Below are 15,887 nucleotides of genomic sequence, written 5' to 3'. Positions count from 1 at the left end.
GTCTCAGTCTAGACAGCAGCTCGATTAAGATCAAAAAGATGCCAGCTTTCATTTGATCAGGCATACAGACAGTACTTAGCTAACCGGGGTATACAGGAAGTGAAATGCATGGAAAAGAAATTCTCTGCATTCAATGAATAATTGTCACGGTTTATCCTCTACAGATGTTAGGAATTTATTAGCTGGGTGTGGGGGGATGAAGGGTGGGGAAGTGAAATAGTCTTTTTAAGACCTAATGCTGCATAATCCTTCAGTGAAATATGGGTAAGAAAAAATATGTCTAGCATAGGCCAGAGTCAGATACTTTAGAATTCTAATGTGAGCTATGGCATATGCTCTCAGGCCTTGACCTATTTCTCAGCCAATGGACTTATGATATGGAAGCTAGATTTTCCAATGGGCAGACAGCTCTGGGAATCATTTGATGAATCCAACATGCTTTACCCACACAACATTAATTTAAGGGGAGGTCTTTGCCAGACTAGGTATGGCCTAGTGAGGAAAGTAATGAATAGCCAGGAAGAGAATATGTATCCACATACATTTAAACACAAACAGGTATGCACACACACACACACATGCACATGGAGCAGCTCAAAAATAAGGCAAATTCTTTTTCCAACAAAGATCTCAAACATTTGCACGTACAGCTGAAGAAAGTAATTCTGCTATAGGGAGAAAGGTGAATGTAAGAACTTAGACTGCAGGAGTCAAAACTAAGAAGGAAGAGAAGACGGAATCACAGAATGGTTGAGGTTAGGTGGGACCTCTGGTCCAAACCCCCTGCTCAAAGGGGACCATCTAGAGCTGGTTGCTTAGGACCATGTCCAGCTGGTTTATGAGTATCTCTGAGGTGGGGGACTGGTAAGCAGTGCTCAGTCACCCTCACAGTGAAAAAGCGCTTCCTGAGGTTCAGAGAGAACACTCCGTGTTTCAGTTTATGCCCATTGTCTTTTGTCCTGTTAGTGGGCACCACTGGAAAGTGCCTGGCTTCGCTCTATTTGCATTTCCCTTCAGTTACTTATACATATTGATAAGGTCCCCCTAAGCCTTCTCTTTTCCAGGCTGAGCAGGGTTCTTTGACCTTTCAGGACCCGCAGATCTGCATTGACAGAGAAACGAGGTAGTTGAAAATAGGAAATACCGTAATAGGTTTGTACTAGGGAAGCTAAAGAGAAACATACGGACACTGAGTAGCAGGAAACGAGTGTTTCACACGCAAGCTTATGAGAAACAAAAAAAACGCCGGGTTTTTTTATTACAAACAAAATTATAGGCATTTCGTAAAGTTGCAAGGTACTGAAGTACCAGGGTTCTTTTGCGGCCAGGATAAGGGAAATATAGAAGTTCATAAAAATTAAAACCTTTCTGGGTCGTTTGGAAAATTTTGAACACAGGTTTTTCCTTTGGGTTAAGAACAAAGTAAGATCCATCATTCTTGACAGAGGACACCTAGGAGCCCATCGGAAAGAAAGAAAAGCCCCTTTTTTGGGGGAAAAGAAACCCTTTTAGGCAAAAATGAATACATTAAACTAATCTGAAAAAGGGTGGACTTTTGTGATGAGCTATAAAATGCATGAAATTTAATCCCAAGGAGTCTTTTCTCCCCGAAGTACGGTGTGCGATTAGACTCAGCGCTCTGAATAATTTTGTTTGTTTGATGAGTTTTCGCCGTCTCTTTAAATTCAAAGAAGTGATTTTTTTTTTTCCCCCCCCACAAGCTGAAGGAGGGCTGCTGACACCGCAGCCGAGTGGTGCGGGACGAGCCCTTCCCGCGGCAGACAGCGGGCAGCACGACAGGCGGCACACGCGTTCCTGCTCGGAGGAGGACGTGCTTTATTTCTTCCAAGGAACCAGAGCACTGATGCAACCGAACGAGTCTCCCCACCGGGGAGATGACAATGCCCACCCGCGTCCCGTCTCCGTGTCACGGTGTCACACTCGCCTCCCCCCTCGCTGCCTCCAAGGGCGCCCTTCGGCGGGGCGAAGGGAGACCCCGGACTGTGGGAGGGTCGCCGTGCTCCAAGCCACTCCCACCACACCAGCCGGCGAGAAGCGACCCTAAAGCCACTCCCGCCTCCCGCCCCTCGCCCCCGGCCCCTGCGCGTGCGCCGTGGGGAAAAGGTCGGCGCTTCCCGTTCCGGCCGTGCCGCGGCTCCCGGGAAAACATGGCAGCGGCGGCGGCGGGAGCGCGGGCGCGGGGCCTCCTCTGGGCGGCAGGTGATGGGCGGGCGGGAACAGCTCCTCCGGGCTGGGGCTGCGGGGTAGAGGGAGGTAAAGGCGGTGAGGCTGGGAGGCGGGCAGCAGGTGCGGAGCGGGCTGGGCTGGGCTGTGGGGAAGCGCTGGGGGCGAGAGGGGCCAGGGTGGAGGGAGGAGGGTCGGCTGCCTGTCGGCTGGCGGGGGTGAGAGCGCCGGCGTGTGTCGGACATCACTCACGGAGCGCTTCTCCTTGCCTCGCAGTGGTGGCACATGTGGTGGCGTCAGGCGCGGCTTTTGTGGAGGACCTGGATGAGTCGTAAGTACTGGGGTGTCCTGCCTTATAGCCTAAATAGTGCTTGTGTTCTTGCGGGGAACATGACCCCACACTTTGTGCATAGTGTGCTTCTTAAGAAAGCTGCGCTGGAAAAGTTTGTCTTTTTCTTAGCAGTAATGGCAGAAAGATAGTGGTCTGAGTTATCGTCGAATGTCTTGTGTTAGAGGGAACCCACAAGGCTCTGAAGTACGTCTCCTGACCCCGTGCAGGACAGCCCCAAAAATCACACCATGTGACTGAGAGCATTGTCCAAGTGCTTCTTGAACTGCGTCCAGCTTGGTGCTGTGACCACTTCCCTGGGAAGCCTCTTCCAGTGCCTGACCACCCTCTGGGTGAAGAATGTTTTTCTAATATCCAACCTAAACTTCCCCTGACACAACTTCAGACCATTCCCTTGGGTCCTGTCACTGGTCACCACATAGACAAAATCAGTGTCTGCCTCTGTCCTTCCCTTCATGAAAATGTTGTAGACCGAGATGAGGCCTTCCCTCAGTCTCACTTATTAAATAGGTTAAGTTAATGAACCTGCAGAACAATTTAATTTTTCAGGTTTTTTTAAAGCTGTTATTACAGGTAACATTGCCAAAAATGTCTTTGGAGTTCCTCGTTCTTTCTTGCTTTTTGGTAGCGTAAATGTACTGGTATATTCGTGCCTGCCCCAAGTAAAAGCTGGTTGTGCTTAAATTCTTCATTAGTTTGCTGCATGGCTGCCCCAAGGGCTTGGGAGAACGAGTCTAAGTGCATTCATGCATGGCCAGAAATGGAAAAGAGGAGGAGGCCTGCTGGACTAGTTCATGGCTGCTTGAAGTGCCAGTTATATTACAGTATATAAAAATGTACCTTTACAGCAGAATTAGCCCTAAGACTGTGTAGGAGTTGAAATGGGCAATCCTGCCGTTAAGATGGTTGTGTACTGCCTTGCTTTAGTGGTTTGTTGGTTACGTAGGTGCTGTTGCCCCCCAAAAATTACCTAACATAAATTACGTGACTCATTTTCAAGGATTGAAGATAGGCTAAGTGAATGTATCTGTGCTTCTGCATCACATTCCCATATCATGTTTCTACAGGTGTGAATTTAAATGTATTTGCTGTTTTGGAGTGAGAAAGCATAATTCTGCAGTCACATAACTTTTTTTAAAAGCCAATAAAATTCTATTTTATAACACTTGAATTTTTCAACTACAAAGCTATACAGATACTTTTGTCTTTGCTGTTGGGAGTAAGAATTGATGAGTTGTTCAGGACAGGTTTTTTGTTGTGTGATTAGGTTTTTTTAACTAATTGGCAAATGGTGAAAAAGATCAGGATAACAATTAAAAAACCAAGCCTGTGAGCAGTGACTGGTGAAATTTCAAATTTTCCATTTTATAGATACCTAAACATTGTGGACTTTTTGCTGTTGCTGAAAACTTTGGCTTTTATTTGGAATCTGGTAGTTTTAAACAACACCAACTAGTACAAGATGCATGTCCCTTTCCCAGGTTTGCAGGATGTGGGAAGAGAGGTTGCAGAGTAGAACTAACAGAGGTACAAGGTACTCAGTATCACCGAGCTGGGCCGTGGAAGGAATGCAGAATAAGAGCTGTGGTACTTCTTGGCTTGTGCTGCTGATCTACTGGCTCAGATCAGTATTCATCTTGCAATGTTTGTGCACTTGTTCTAGTGTGATAATGAAGCAGTTAAGTAACCTGACTAAAAAGTGAAATATTTTTCTCTTGGTGAGGATGCACTGGTGGCTCAACCCAGGATCAGAAGCATAGGAAATGGTGCAAAGGGAATTGAGAAGCAAGACAGCAAGGAGTAAACGCAGCATCTGTCTTGGTTGAAGGCCCATGGAATTGTTCTAATTGTTGAATTAACTGTTCGTGATTAAGTGGGGTGCTTGCTTTAAGTGGAGGTTTGAGAGAACATTTGATCATGTAGTTTGTAAGATGTATTTGAGACAAATAATTTTGATTCGAAGATGTGCAACACCTTTCCATCAGTGTTATCGTGTCTATCAGCTGACAGGGGATTGCACAAGTCAGTTAAAAAGAGGCACTGAAATGTTACAATTGCTCAACAGTATGTTGAACTTTCTTATTATTATCTAGTAGATTAATCATTGACATTACCAAAACTAGAGTGAGTTTCGGTAGTTGGGTTTTTGTCACACTTCATATTTTAGTTTCTGTGGAAGTTCATTAAAAAGATGCTTGTGAATGAAATTTATTATTGTAAAAACTATGGTATTTTTTTATATTACCTTAGGCCAAAGTTATTAAATTTCACTGAAATATTCAGCTTCCAGATGTTTCCTTTCTTTTCCTTTTTTCGTTGCTGTCTGCTGATTTTGTAAGATTTCAATCTACCTTTCTCAGTACTGTAATGTTCTTTGCAGTCTCCTGTAACAGTTATAGTGTGGCAGAGGGAAGAGAACAATTAATTGTAAATTCTTCTTTTTCAAAGCAAAGGTGATATTCTAAATTGAAGCATGGCCAGAATCTTATGATTCAGTAGCTGCTTTCTGCCTCTTGCATCATAACCAATTATTTAACATTGTAATTGGAAGTTCGCTGCAGCTCCGTTAGAGTTCTCAAGAGATGCCAGACTCTAACTGGTTCTTTCATTAGCTCTGTAGCACTTAGGGTGGTGAAGTAAATTTTTAGTAAGTTGCTCAACTAAGCAATTTTGTGACTTAAAAATGCTGCTTTCCTAGAGCAGTTATGTATTAGTTGATGCAAATACCTTTCCTGCTGTATAGGCATTGCAACCTTGTTATACCATCAATAAAAAAGGCTGGAATTTACCAGTGAAACGCTGCATTTCTGTTTCCAACGCTCAGCACTGTAATTAGATTGCATTCACGATTTCAGAATTACTTCTTTCAAACAGTAAGCCAACGTCAGCGTTAGTATTTCTTCAAGACCATTATGGACTATTACAGATTCAGCTTTAAATGAAATTTAATAAATGTTCTCTGATTCTGCTTACTACCTATAAGCCATTTATAGGCATGCTGTGTATTGGGAACTGGTGAGCTGGGCTATAACTTCTATTAATTGGATTTTAGAGTGTAGATCACACACTGCATAATTATATAAAAATATTCATCTCCTTTAACAACAGAAGTGTTGCAGTAAGAATGTTGTATCATGTATGGCATGTGACGTTAATCCCAATTCTAGTCACTTTTATGAAACCTGCCTTACAAAAATAAACCTTACATTGAATTTCTGGCTTATTTATTTATCTACATAGAAATCGTTACCTAATGCAATAATTCATATTGTCATGTAGTGACAACAGTTCAGTGAAATGTGTAAGCAACATTTTGGGAGGTAGCAAAGAACTTTGATTTATCGTGTTCTATTTTTATTTTAGAGGTTTTAGCATTTATTGACAGATTTACAGTTAATAAAGCTAGTCAGTTCACTTAAATGTTATTTGTCTAGCATTAAGAATATTCAATAGCACTTGTGTATCTCTGGTTTTTATCAATCATTTTTATTCCAGTAGGTTGATTTCTTGTGTAACTTCAGTAAAGTCATAAACTGACACGCCTGTAGTAGAATGGTAAAGGAGGTTGAACTAAAATTGCTTTATGTGTTAATATTAGAGATAATTTAGTTAGTTTACATTCAGTAAAGCTAAGATTAACAGTGTAAACCAATGCTCTAAGGGTCTGTATTAGCTGATCTGTAAAAATACAGCAGTCAACAATATTTGATATCACTAAGACAATTGCAAAATACTTCTTCCCCTTAGATTACATATGCCAATCAAATATCTTTTGTATGCATTCTTATTTCTTGCTGGTTTTCTGGTTTCTTTTGTTGTTTGTTTGTGGTTTTAGTTTTGTTGTTTGTTTTTCTTGTTTGTTTTTTTGTCCTGGGAAATAACTATAGGAACCTACATCTGTGTGTGTAGTAGCAAGTGCTGGGGCAATGTTAGTACTAGAAAATATTATCTTCTCTGTTCCTTTACACCCAAAGAAAGAATCCTAATTTTGGATTTTGCCTGTTTCACACATGCACTTCACTGTTTTATTTTCAGATACATGATTTGTTGATTTTGTTTTTTCCCTTTTTAGGTTTAAAGAAAACCGTAAAGATGATATTTGGCTTGTAGATGTGAGTATATGAGAAAAATGGGAAGATCTGCTAGTGGAAATCAAAAGATAGGATTTACAATGCTACGCTTTGTAGTAAGGCTGCTTCATCATTTGGAAAATTGTTTGTGCATGATGCAGAAAAATTTCATGACAGTAATTCTGACAAGATGGAAAAGCAATTTGTATTGTTCAGGATGAACCAGGAATAGGTTGAATACTGCATGCAGATAACTTTCATCCTATATTTTGCAGTCCTTAAAAAAAGAAAGCAGGTTACCTAACACTTACTATCAGGAGGTGGTAACCTCTTTTCAAAATTGTACTGGTTCCATTCTCTAATTACACCAGCTAATTTGTGTTCTAGACATTTATTAGCACTGCAAGATCAAATACATGAGAGCCTTAATTTACTCTTCTAACTTATTTGGAACGTTTCAGTGCTCCTTATTTCAGGGACAAGGAATTGCTAAAAAAAATCAGCTTGTTTGTGGATGAGGTAATATTCCTTTTATCTCACCTAAATATGTACTGTAATGCTCAAAATTGTATTATTCAGATTTGTTGTTTTTGAGTGGGGAAAAACTAAATGTGCTGATTCAGAGTTATCAGTGAAGTATAACAAAACAGAATTCAGCTTTGTCTGGTTGTGACCTGATCTTCTTATACCAAGACATTGAGAGCTTTCATAATAATTTCACTGAGGTGTTGCAGCAAGACATAGGCAGAAAGGTGAAATAAAGTCAGCTCTGCTTGGTCCTGCGAAAATGGGATCAATTTTTCACTGTGCTTCTATAAAAGTAGTTGCTGAAGAACCAAAATCCAGGGGTCAGCTTGGGAAAGTATACATAGTGTCTGTTGCCCTTCCCCTATTAACAGATATTGGCAAATTCCTGAATAGATCGTTTACATGATCTTTTAACTTTCAAAAAAAAAGAGGAAAATATTCCAAAAGATTCTTTAAAATGTTACCACGCAGTCTGTTTTTAAATAAGAAATCCTGTAATAGTGCAACAGTTTAATGTATTCTTTTCAAACTTGTGCTTTCATGTTAAAAGTAGGACCAAATGATAAATGCTGTATGTCTTGCTAGCCTTATAATTAGCTTGCAATTTTCTTAAGACATAAGGAGAACCATGACTGGAAAATAAGCCTTGCTAATGATTTGAGGGTTAATTGTAGAATCAACTTCTACTAACTTATTTTTTTTTAATAAAATGTTTTTGCTTCTCAGTTTTATGCACCTTGGTGTGGCCACTGCAAGAAACTAGAACCTGTGTGGAATGAAGTGGGCATAGAAATGAGAAACATGGGCTCTCCAGTAAAAGTTGGGAAGATGGATGCAACTTCCTTTTCTAGTAAGTATGGTTTGGTTAGGGATAATTTCATTGCAGACTCTGTTTTGAGACTGTTAGTTTTTTTCATTAAGTTATTCTTCTGTTCTGTATCATAACACAAGTATGCAAAGAGTCATCGGAGAACAATTTCCTGCTCTTTTTCTTTCTAAAAGTGACAACTTGCTGTAGTATGTGGTTTTTATCACATTTGTTTCTGGTTGTGTAGGGAATTCTTCCTGACAAATGGAAGGTAAAAGCTTTTCAAAGATCTGCTTTTGATATGCCTCTTAGAGTACTTATATAAGCATTTTATGTGCTGCGTCTCTTGACAACATCCAGTGTCAGGTTCCTTGTATTACTGTTGAAGGAATGCTTTGTGTTCTTGCTGTTATTCTTTTCAGGTAGTTGGTCCTTAAGCTGTTACAGAAAGCGTACTGAAATCTTTGTATTTACTGTTGAGCCAATTTCTTCCCATGTTTCTCTGTAAATGTCTTCTTGAAGAACCAAATTCAGCTGTAATGCTTTCTTTTTTGCTGGTGCTTTTCCTAAGTATTGACTTTCTCACGGAAAACCCAAAACTTTAGGTATTCAGAGAAACGGTTTGGGTAGATGTGAGAGGATTGTTGAATGCTTAAGAGTATTTTCTTTTTTTCATATAGTTGTTTATTGTGATTTAACTTAAATCTGTGTTGAACCAGGAGGATGTTTAAGAGGGAAGGCATAGGGAGGAGTGGGGCCCAGGTGAGATCTATATGTAGTAAAATTTTGTAAATACATGTCACATTTTTAATTAATCCTTGTTAAATCTGATTATTCAGCTTTGTTGTATTTGCCTAAAATATGCAGAATACTTTTTTGAGTGATATTCCAGTTCTTCTGTGCATACATATAGCAGAGTTTGGTCTTTTGAGATCAAAATGGTTTTGTCTCAAACACCAATTTATTGTATGTAGCTTTTTCTGTAAAACCACATACATTTTGTTTCATCCTAAAGATACTTATTTGCCATAGTAAGTCTGGAGCATTAGAAGTTTCAAGTTCATTTTGTGGATCTCTAGCTTTCCAGTCATATATGTAAAATTCTAAGTCATGTAAATGATATGAACTTTTGTCCTGAAATGTTTACATCTGTCATCCTGATGCTAAATATTATATTTTATACCTAGAACAGAATTGGCACATTGTTTTAGTTCTGTAATTCAGTTTTACATATATAAAAATTACTGAAAGCTGCAAGAGTTCCTTGGTGCCCTGGAAAGTCTTTCTTCTCAGATTTTTACCGATTTTATAAAGAAGAGTGTCCAATAAGTCTCTTGAAATAGTTTTACACTTTTATTTTGAAAGTGGAAATTTTACAACATCTGGATATGAAAAGCTGAAGTCAACTCTGCTTGGTGTCTTTCCAGTCTAAAGAATCTGTGAAATAAAAGTAATTCAGTCTTGAGAATATCAGAAGGAAATGCAACTGGAACGCGTGGACATGTAACCAGGAAGGAACATGAATGATTGGCTCCCCATAGTTTGTGTTCCTAATAGAAATAGCAAGTAGTGTGAAAAATGTGAACTCTGGGTAGCTTGTTGTCAGAGAGCTGAAATCACAGATGAACATATAAATCATCCAGTAAGTGTTGCCTCAGGTAGCTCTGTGTTATGAGGATACAGGAGTTTTATCAACAGAGTAGTCACTTGTTGTGTTATCAGTTGAATTTTCAGGGGGTTTGCCTCAAAGTCAGCTGAACGTGATCAGAGTAGAAACACATCACACCTTGGGCTGGCACAATTGCTGCTGTTTGCCTGTACTGCATTCTTCATATCAAGAAGCAGAGGGGATGGTGTAAATAGTATGTCACTTCCAGGATGTTGAGAGGATTTTGGTAATCTCCAAGGCTGGGAGGTTTAAAAATAATGTATTTAAAATTGTCTATTTTCTAGTTCTCCTGTCCATGCATGAAAGCTGTACAAGGAGAAATAAACTCTCTGTTGACAGCTCTTGTGATTGAATGTTCTAATACACATTTTAATGCATTTTTAGTCTATGTAGGAGAGCTGTGAGGGGAAAGGATCAGAATAAAATTTACCCTAGTACGCATATTTCTTAGAAGAGTCATTTTTGCCTAATATACCTGTAGGTGAGCTGCTAGTGTTATTTGTAGAGCTGTGCAATAAGGTACTGATCCAGGCAAACAACCCTAGGGTCACAATTCCTAAACTGTTATTGAGAGGCCTGCACACAAGTCCTGCCACATCTGCTTGCTCTGACACATGGTTGATAGCTTAAGAGTGTTTGTTATAGGTGTTGTCTCTTGGTGCTTTTTGAGTGCTTTGCTGGGACCCTTCAGCACCTCTGAAAGAGGTCCAAAATTTAGTAGCTTAATAACAGCAGCTCTTTGAAAGCAAGAAAAATAATTCATAATAAACTAAGCGGGAGTTCTTTCATTTGTTATTGTGGATTGAATAGTAAACTATGTTTAAAGATTAAGGTAGGAGAACAAGAAAGTCTTGATTCACTTTGGCATTAACACATTTCTTTCAGGTATTGCATCTGAATTTGGAGTGCGAGGCTATCCAACAATTAAACTGTAAGTCGATGCTTCCTATTGAATTTTTAGCACTGATTTCATGACAGTAAAGAAAAAATAGCTCTTCCCATTTAAAAATCTCAAACCAATCACAAAAAAACTCTAAAATGCAAACCAAGAAAAACCAAAAAACCACTTCACCATCTCATAGTGGTATTGTCTTTCTTTGATTTCTACTGGACTGTTTTGCTGTGAAATTCAGTCATATCCATCATGTTATTTAGAAACAGATTTCTTAATAGATGGGTTAACAAATTGGACTTCGTTTAACTGCTGTTTTCTATGCAGTGATGTAGAAGTGTGTGTACGTAAATATGTCTTTCAGCTACATATACACACATTTATTATAAATAGAAATTTCTTGCTCCATTTGATTTGATATCTTAAGAATGATTCAGGCAGTAAGTGCATACCTGAGTCTTCCTTAACTTCTTGTAAGCTGCTGATTGCATTTTCCTATTTTCAATTACCTCTCTCTTCTCTCCCATGTACCTTAAAAATCTTATGTAAATGACAGTAGTAGTTACTGTGAAGGGTGAGAAAAGTTGTTTAACAAGAGAAGTATATGTAAATTTTTTTCTTCACCTCATTAAAAAAAGACAGTGGAGGACAAAAATTACAGGAAAATATCAATCCATAATGATATTCTATTTACTTGCTTATAACACATGTAGTTTATAGTCCAGTCGATGTCATATTAAATAAACACTCAATAATTTTTAGTACTTTTTACTGTGAACAGACTGGGGGTTTTAGCAGGTTTATTGTTTAAGCAAATAATACCCATAATACGTAATAATGAATCTTGTCAAAGTGACAAGAAGGCAACAAGAGATATTTAGCTTATTAATCTTTAAGGATGAAAAGTTTTATTGGCATATAGAGGCATTGAAAACTCAGTTTATCATTATTTCTTTCCTGGGAGTTTCCTAAATCTATATGGATTCAGAATTAGTAAAGCTTAGTGGAATACTCTAATAGTGCTACTTGCCATGTCAGCAGAGTACCATAAGCTGACCAACACTTCAGGGAAGCTTAATTTAATACATAAATTCGGAAGGTTTTGCAAATTATTTGATACCTTTCAATTATAAAAAAGAAATAAAGATGTCTATATGTTTGTCTTTATAAAGACTAATACCTCAGTAGTATAAATGTTGAGTGTTTGGGGTTTGATTTGGGTGTGGGGTGGGTTTTTTTAATAGGGTCATAAGCAAATGTTCTAAATTATCTGTGTACTTACAAAGTAAATGACTACTGTGCACTGGAAAAAGAAATATAAAAGAATGCTAATTATTTCAAAGAGTCAATAAATCAGATGCTGTGTAAATAAGTTTTTACTGTATAATTGCATTGTATTGCATTATTGGGTCTTATATTTTGCTGACCACTTCTTTTGCTTCTCATTCGCTAAAAGGCAACTGTAATAAACCTGTGAAGATTGAGTAATTTTGCATTTTGCATGTACAAATGTAGTTTAGGTCATTTCAGTTCTGTTCTTTTTTTGTCTTTCCTGTTTATCTAGCTTAAAAGGTGACTTGGCATACAACTATAGAGGACCTAGAACCAAAGATGATATAGTTGAATTTGCTAATAGAGTGGCAGGGTAAGTATACTCCTCTGTGAAACTGGTTCTGGTGCCTTAAAACTTCAGTAGGATTTTGAGGTGAGCGAAGAATTAAATCTGTTTTAAAAAGAACAAGATACTCACACAAAGTTAAAAACTATATGTGCTATTGATGCCTATATGTGCTATTGATCACTATACATGTGACTACGTGTGAGGCTGGTGGTGAGCGGTATGGAGAGAGTACAAAGAGACTGGCTACAATACCTTCTTTACAGTGCAAGAACTAAGGGCTTTTCAAAGTATTGGAAACTATGACCAAATGAAGCTCAGCGAAGTCAGAAACAATGCCAATCTAAATGTTGGCTGACAGGCATCATTACTAAGGCAGAAGATGTTTCATACTCAGAAGTTGTGCATCTGAAAAGGATACCATAGGCAGCATGAGGAAATGCTTTGGCAGGATTCTTCATAACAATTTCTGTTGGCTCTTTCTTTCTTCCCTACAGTGGCCTGTGGCCTCAAGATGTTATTGACAAGTAAACTTCGTGGAGAAAAAAGAGTCACATTTCTTTCCTCCATTTTTAAAAATAATTGAAGAATCTTTGATATAAGAACAGTAATATTTGTTATTATTCAGAAATCTGTAGTTTAGGAATATGGAGTGATCAGAATTTCTTAAGATTTAAGATCACATTTCATAACTGCTATGCTTAAATTCAGAATTTTATCTGTCGAATGATAGAGACCTCATTGTGGCCTTTCATTAACAGGTCTTATAAGAAAGAAGAAGAGACACTTTTTAGCAGGGTCTCTACTGACAGGATAAGGGGCAATGGTTTTTGACAGAAAAGGGGTAGATTTAGATTAAATATCAGGAAGAAATTCTTTACTGTAAGGGTAGTAAGATGGTAATTCTTTACTGTAAGGATGTCCCATCCTGGTAAGTGTTCAAGGCCAGGCTGGGTGGGGCTTTGAGCAACCTGGTCTAGTGGAAGGTGTCCCTGCCTATGGTGGAAGAATGGGACCAGATGATCTTTAAGGTCACTTCCAGTCCAGCTCAACCTCTGATTCTGTGACCAGTAAATGGCATGCATGTTTACTTTGTAGCAACATTTTGTACTTTGACATGAGTTTCAAATTTCAGTGTACTATTTGAGGAATGTAACATGTTATTTTGGGGGGGATTTTTCTTTTTTTCTTTTTCCTTTTAGTTGAAAATAAAATAATAAATTGAAAAATTGAATTAATGCACATTGTGGAATTTAATTTAAAAAAACCCACAAAAAACTGTATGACATTTTCATGTGGATTTTTATTTGTTTGGGTTTTGCAGATTGCCAAAACTGAGGTTTTTCTTTCTTGTTTTTATTTCCCTCCCAGACCACTTATCAGGCCACTTCCTAGCCAGCATATGTTTGAGCATGTGCAAAAGAGACATCCTGTACTTTTTGTGTATGTTGGTGGTGAATCTCCTTTAAAGGTTTGAAGCTTGATTAAGTTACTTCTTTTGGCTATTCACAGAGTAATTTAAATTATCTTTTAAAAGACTGAAGTGTATACTTGTAGCAGATTCATGTGATCTTTCTACATTTATTTGTTTTTACAATCTTGTGCCAAAAGCCATATTTTCTAATTGTTCTTTTAGGATGACGTATGTCACAAAGCTTTTATTTGCCCCATACTAAAAGTTCAGAAATTAAAAAACACTGTTTGTATTTTTTCAGGAAAAATACATTGAAGTTGCTTCAGAACTAATAGTTTATACATACTTTTTTTCTGCCTCAGAAGATGTGGTGCCTGAGGTAAGCTGTTTCCATGCCTACTGTTTTCACAGAAATGGTGTTGTTCTCATATATGTAATTTTGCTGTTTCAATGGCACATGAATGGCTTCTTAAAGTATATTTGACTTTGATAGATTTCAAAGTAATTACACTGAAATGTATAATTTTTGAGTCTATATGAGGAAAGAATACAATCCAAATTTCAGACTGTCAGTGCTTTGTTTTGGCCAAATTACTTGTTCAATTACATTAATAAAATTAATCAGAAGATATGTGGAACTCGATGTGGACCATACAAGCTGCTCAAGAAAGTAGATACTTGGACTTTTAGCCAACTCTTTGTTGCTTCAGACAGTCCTTTCACCAACCACTTTTATAACTAATTTGGGGGTCTCTACCAGTACTCTCTGGAGTACTTTTGGTACCTTAGTAATTGAAGAAGTAAGTTATTTTTGTCTTGTACAATATAGGTGATCAAAACGTTAGTCTGCCCAGGGATAAATGGATCCAGTCTACTGGCTGCAGAATTTTCATGTGGCTCTTTGGAGGAGTCTGTAACAAGGAAAATACTGAAAGTTAGTCACGAGGGTGGAAAAAAATTGGTATTACTGTTGTTAGTCTTACCATTGTTGCTGATCTGTTGAAGCAAAATCAAGAGGCTTTTTCATTTATTGTTATCTCCAAGTGGGACCTAAGTCTACTTCATGCATGATAAGACATGACTTTGAAATGAGTTTGGGATTAGCAGGGTTAGAACTAGCATAATTTGTTGGCTTTTTTTTTTCTTTTTTTTTATTTTGGGCAGCTGCATTTTCCAACATCATAAGTAAAACATACTCATTTTAAATAGTGAATTGTTAGATTTCCATAAAAGCCTTTTATCTAAGGCCACCTTAATTTGAATATTGGTATTTGCACTTCAGCCCCACCTGAGCAAGAAAAGTGCTGTTCAGTTGTGCAGTGGAAACAAGTGTAAAAGGCTGGAAGTCTTTGAGATTCTGTGATCTCACTGATGTAAGCAGTGAGGTTTTTTTTATCAGAGAAGGTACTTTCCCAATTATTATTAAGCTGAAGTAGTAATATTCTATAGAGAGAAGCAAAAATGTTATGAAATTACTGACTGCTACAGTTGTAATGAACCTTTGCATAACAGTGTTCACTGTCAGGCTTTGTTTTGTCGCCTTAGGTAATGTTGTTCCAAGCTTCAGGTGTTATTTGCAAGCCATAAGCTGTACACAGATTGATTTGTCCTTTAAAGATGTTAAACTATGTTTAAAATAAGAGAACAAAAGTGTCACTTAGAATTTTCTTCTTGCTCATTTGTGTCAGCTGTTACATTGTAAACCTACTGCTTTTACGTTTATTTCCAAGACAGATCATGCAGAATGATTGCAGAAGGCATGTTGTCTGGAAATGATGCAGTTCTTACCTTTCCCAAACGTATCAGTAAATTAGACAATTCAGCCAACATAATCAAAAGTATGCTCATGATACAGTCCTTCTTTAACCACAAGTGCCATTAGAATTTTAACTTAAAATGGTAGCAAACAGTCAGGAGTAGATGACAAAATATCTTCGTGGCAGTTCGCTGAAAACGTGAGCTAAATGAGATACTTTAAGTTCCAAGGAGAATGTTTCTACTCCTCTTTTTCTAGTATGTTGCTGACCATCCTAAATGTCATGTTGAACGTGATAATGCTGGCTTGCCTTGTTCTTTTTGCCTAAATTAGATCTGTATGCAGCCTTGTCTTCTGAAGCTGTTTCTTTATATTCCCATCAGTCTGAAAGCCCAGATTTATTGGGACATGTTATCAGTATTTCTGTTTTACTGTACATTTAGAAGAAATAACAGTATGACAGTATAACAGCACAGATTGGGAACAGGGGCCATGATTGATAAAACCCTCAAGTTTATGATCTCCTATCTAAAGTTCATGTGCAACTCATAAAATATTTTTCACACTACTGAGATACTAGTAAAAAATCTTGTTTCCTT

At 37.9% G+C, this 15,887-nt stretch overlaps 1 protein-coding gene across 2 annotated transcripts in view; it reads left to right on the top strand.

Annotated features, from left to right (window-relative positions):
- Positions 1–2,129: 2,129 nt before the first annotated feature.
- Positions 2,130–15,887, top strand: part of TMX3 (thioredoxin related transmembrane protein 3) — a 29,817-nt gene continuing 16,059 nt past the window's right edge. For both annotated transcript variants that reach the window (XM_050315101.1, XM_050315109.1), the window contains exons 1-8: positions 2,130–2,220; positions 2,461–2,515; positions 6,606–6,645; positions 7,858–7,981; positions 10,494–10,539; positions 12,065–12,145; positions 13,490–13,589; positions 13,834–13,911. In XM_050315101.1, coding sequence (XP_050171058.1) covers positions 2,169–2,220; positions 2,461–2,515; positions 6,606–6,645; positions 7,858–7,981; positions 10,494–10,539; positions 12,065–12,145; positions 13,490–13,589; positions 13,834–13,911 — 576 coding nt within the window. In that variant the 5' untranslated portion in view covers positions 2,130–2,168. The remainder of the gene's footprint in view (positions 2,221–2,460; positions 2,516–6,605; positions 6,646–7,857; positions 7,982–10,493; positions 10,540–12,064; positions 12,146–13,489; positions 13,590–13,833; positions 13,912–15,887) is intronic.

Source organism: Myiozetetes cayanensis, unplaced genomic scaffold, assembly GCF_022539395.1.
Source record: "Myiozetetes cayanensis isolate MyiCay16 unplaced genomic scaffold, myiCay2020 scf1, whole genome shotgun sequence".
NCBI classification, from domain to species: domain Eukaryota; kingdom Metazoa; phylum Chordata; class Aves; order Passeriformes; family Tyrannidae; genus Myiozetetes; species Myiozetetes cayanensis.
The sequence above is the reverse complement of the archived record's forward strand: the minus strand, read 5'-3'. Positions and strand labels throughout refer to the sequence as shown.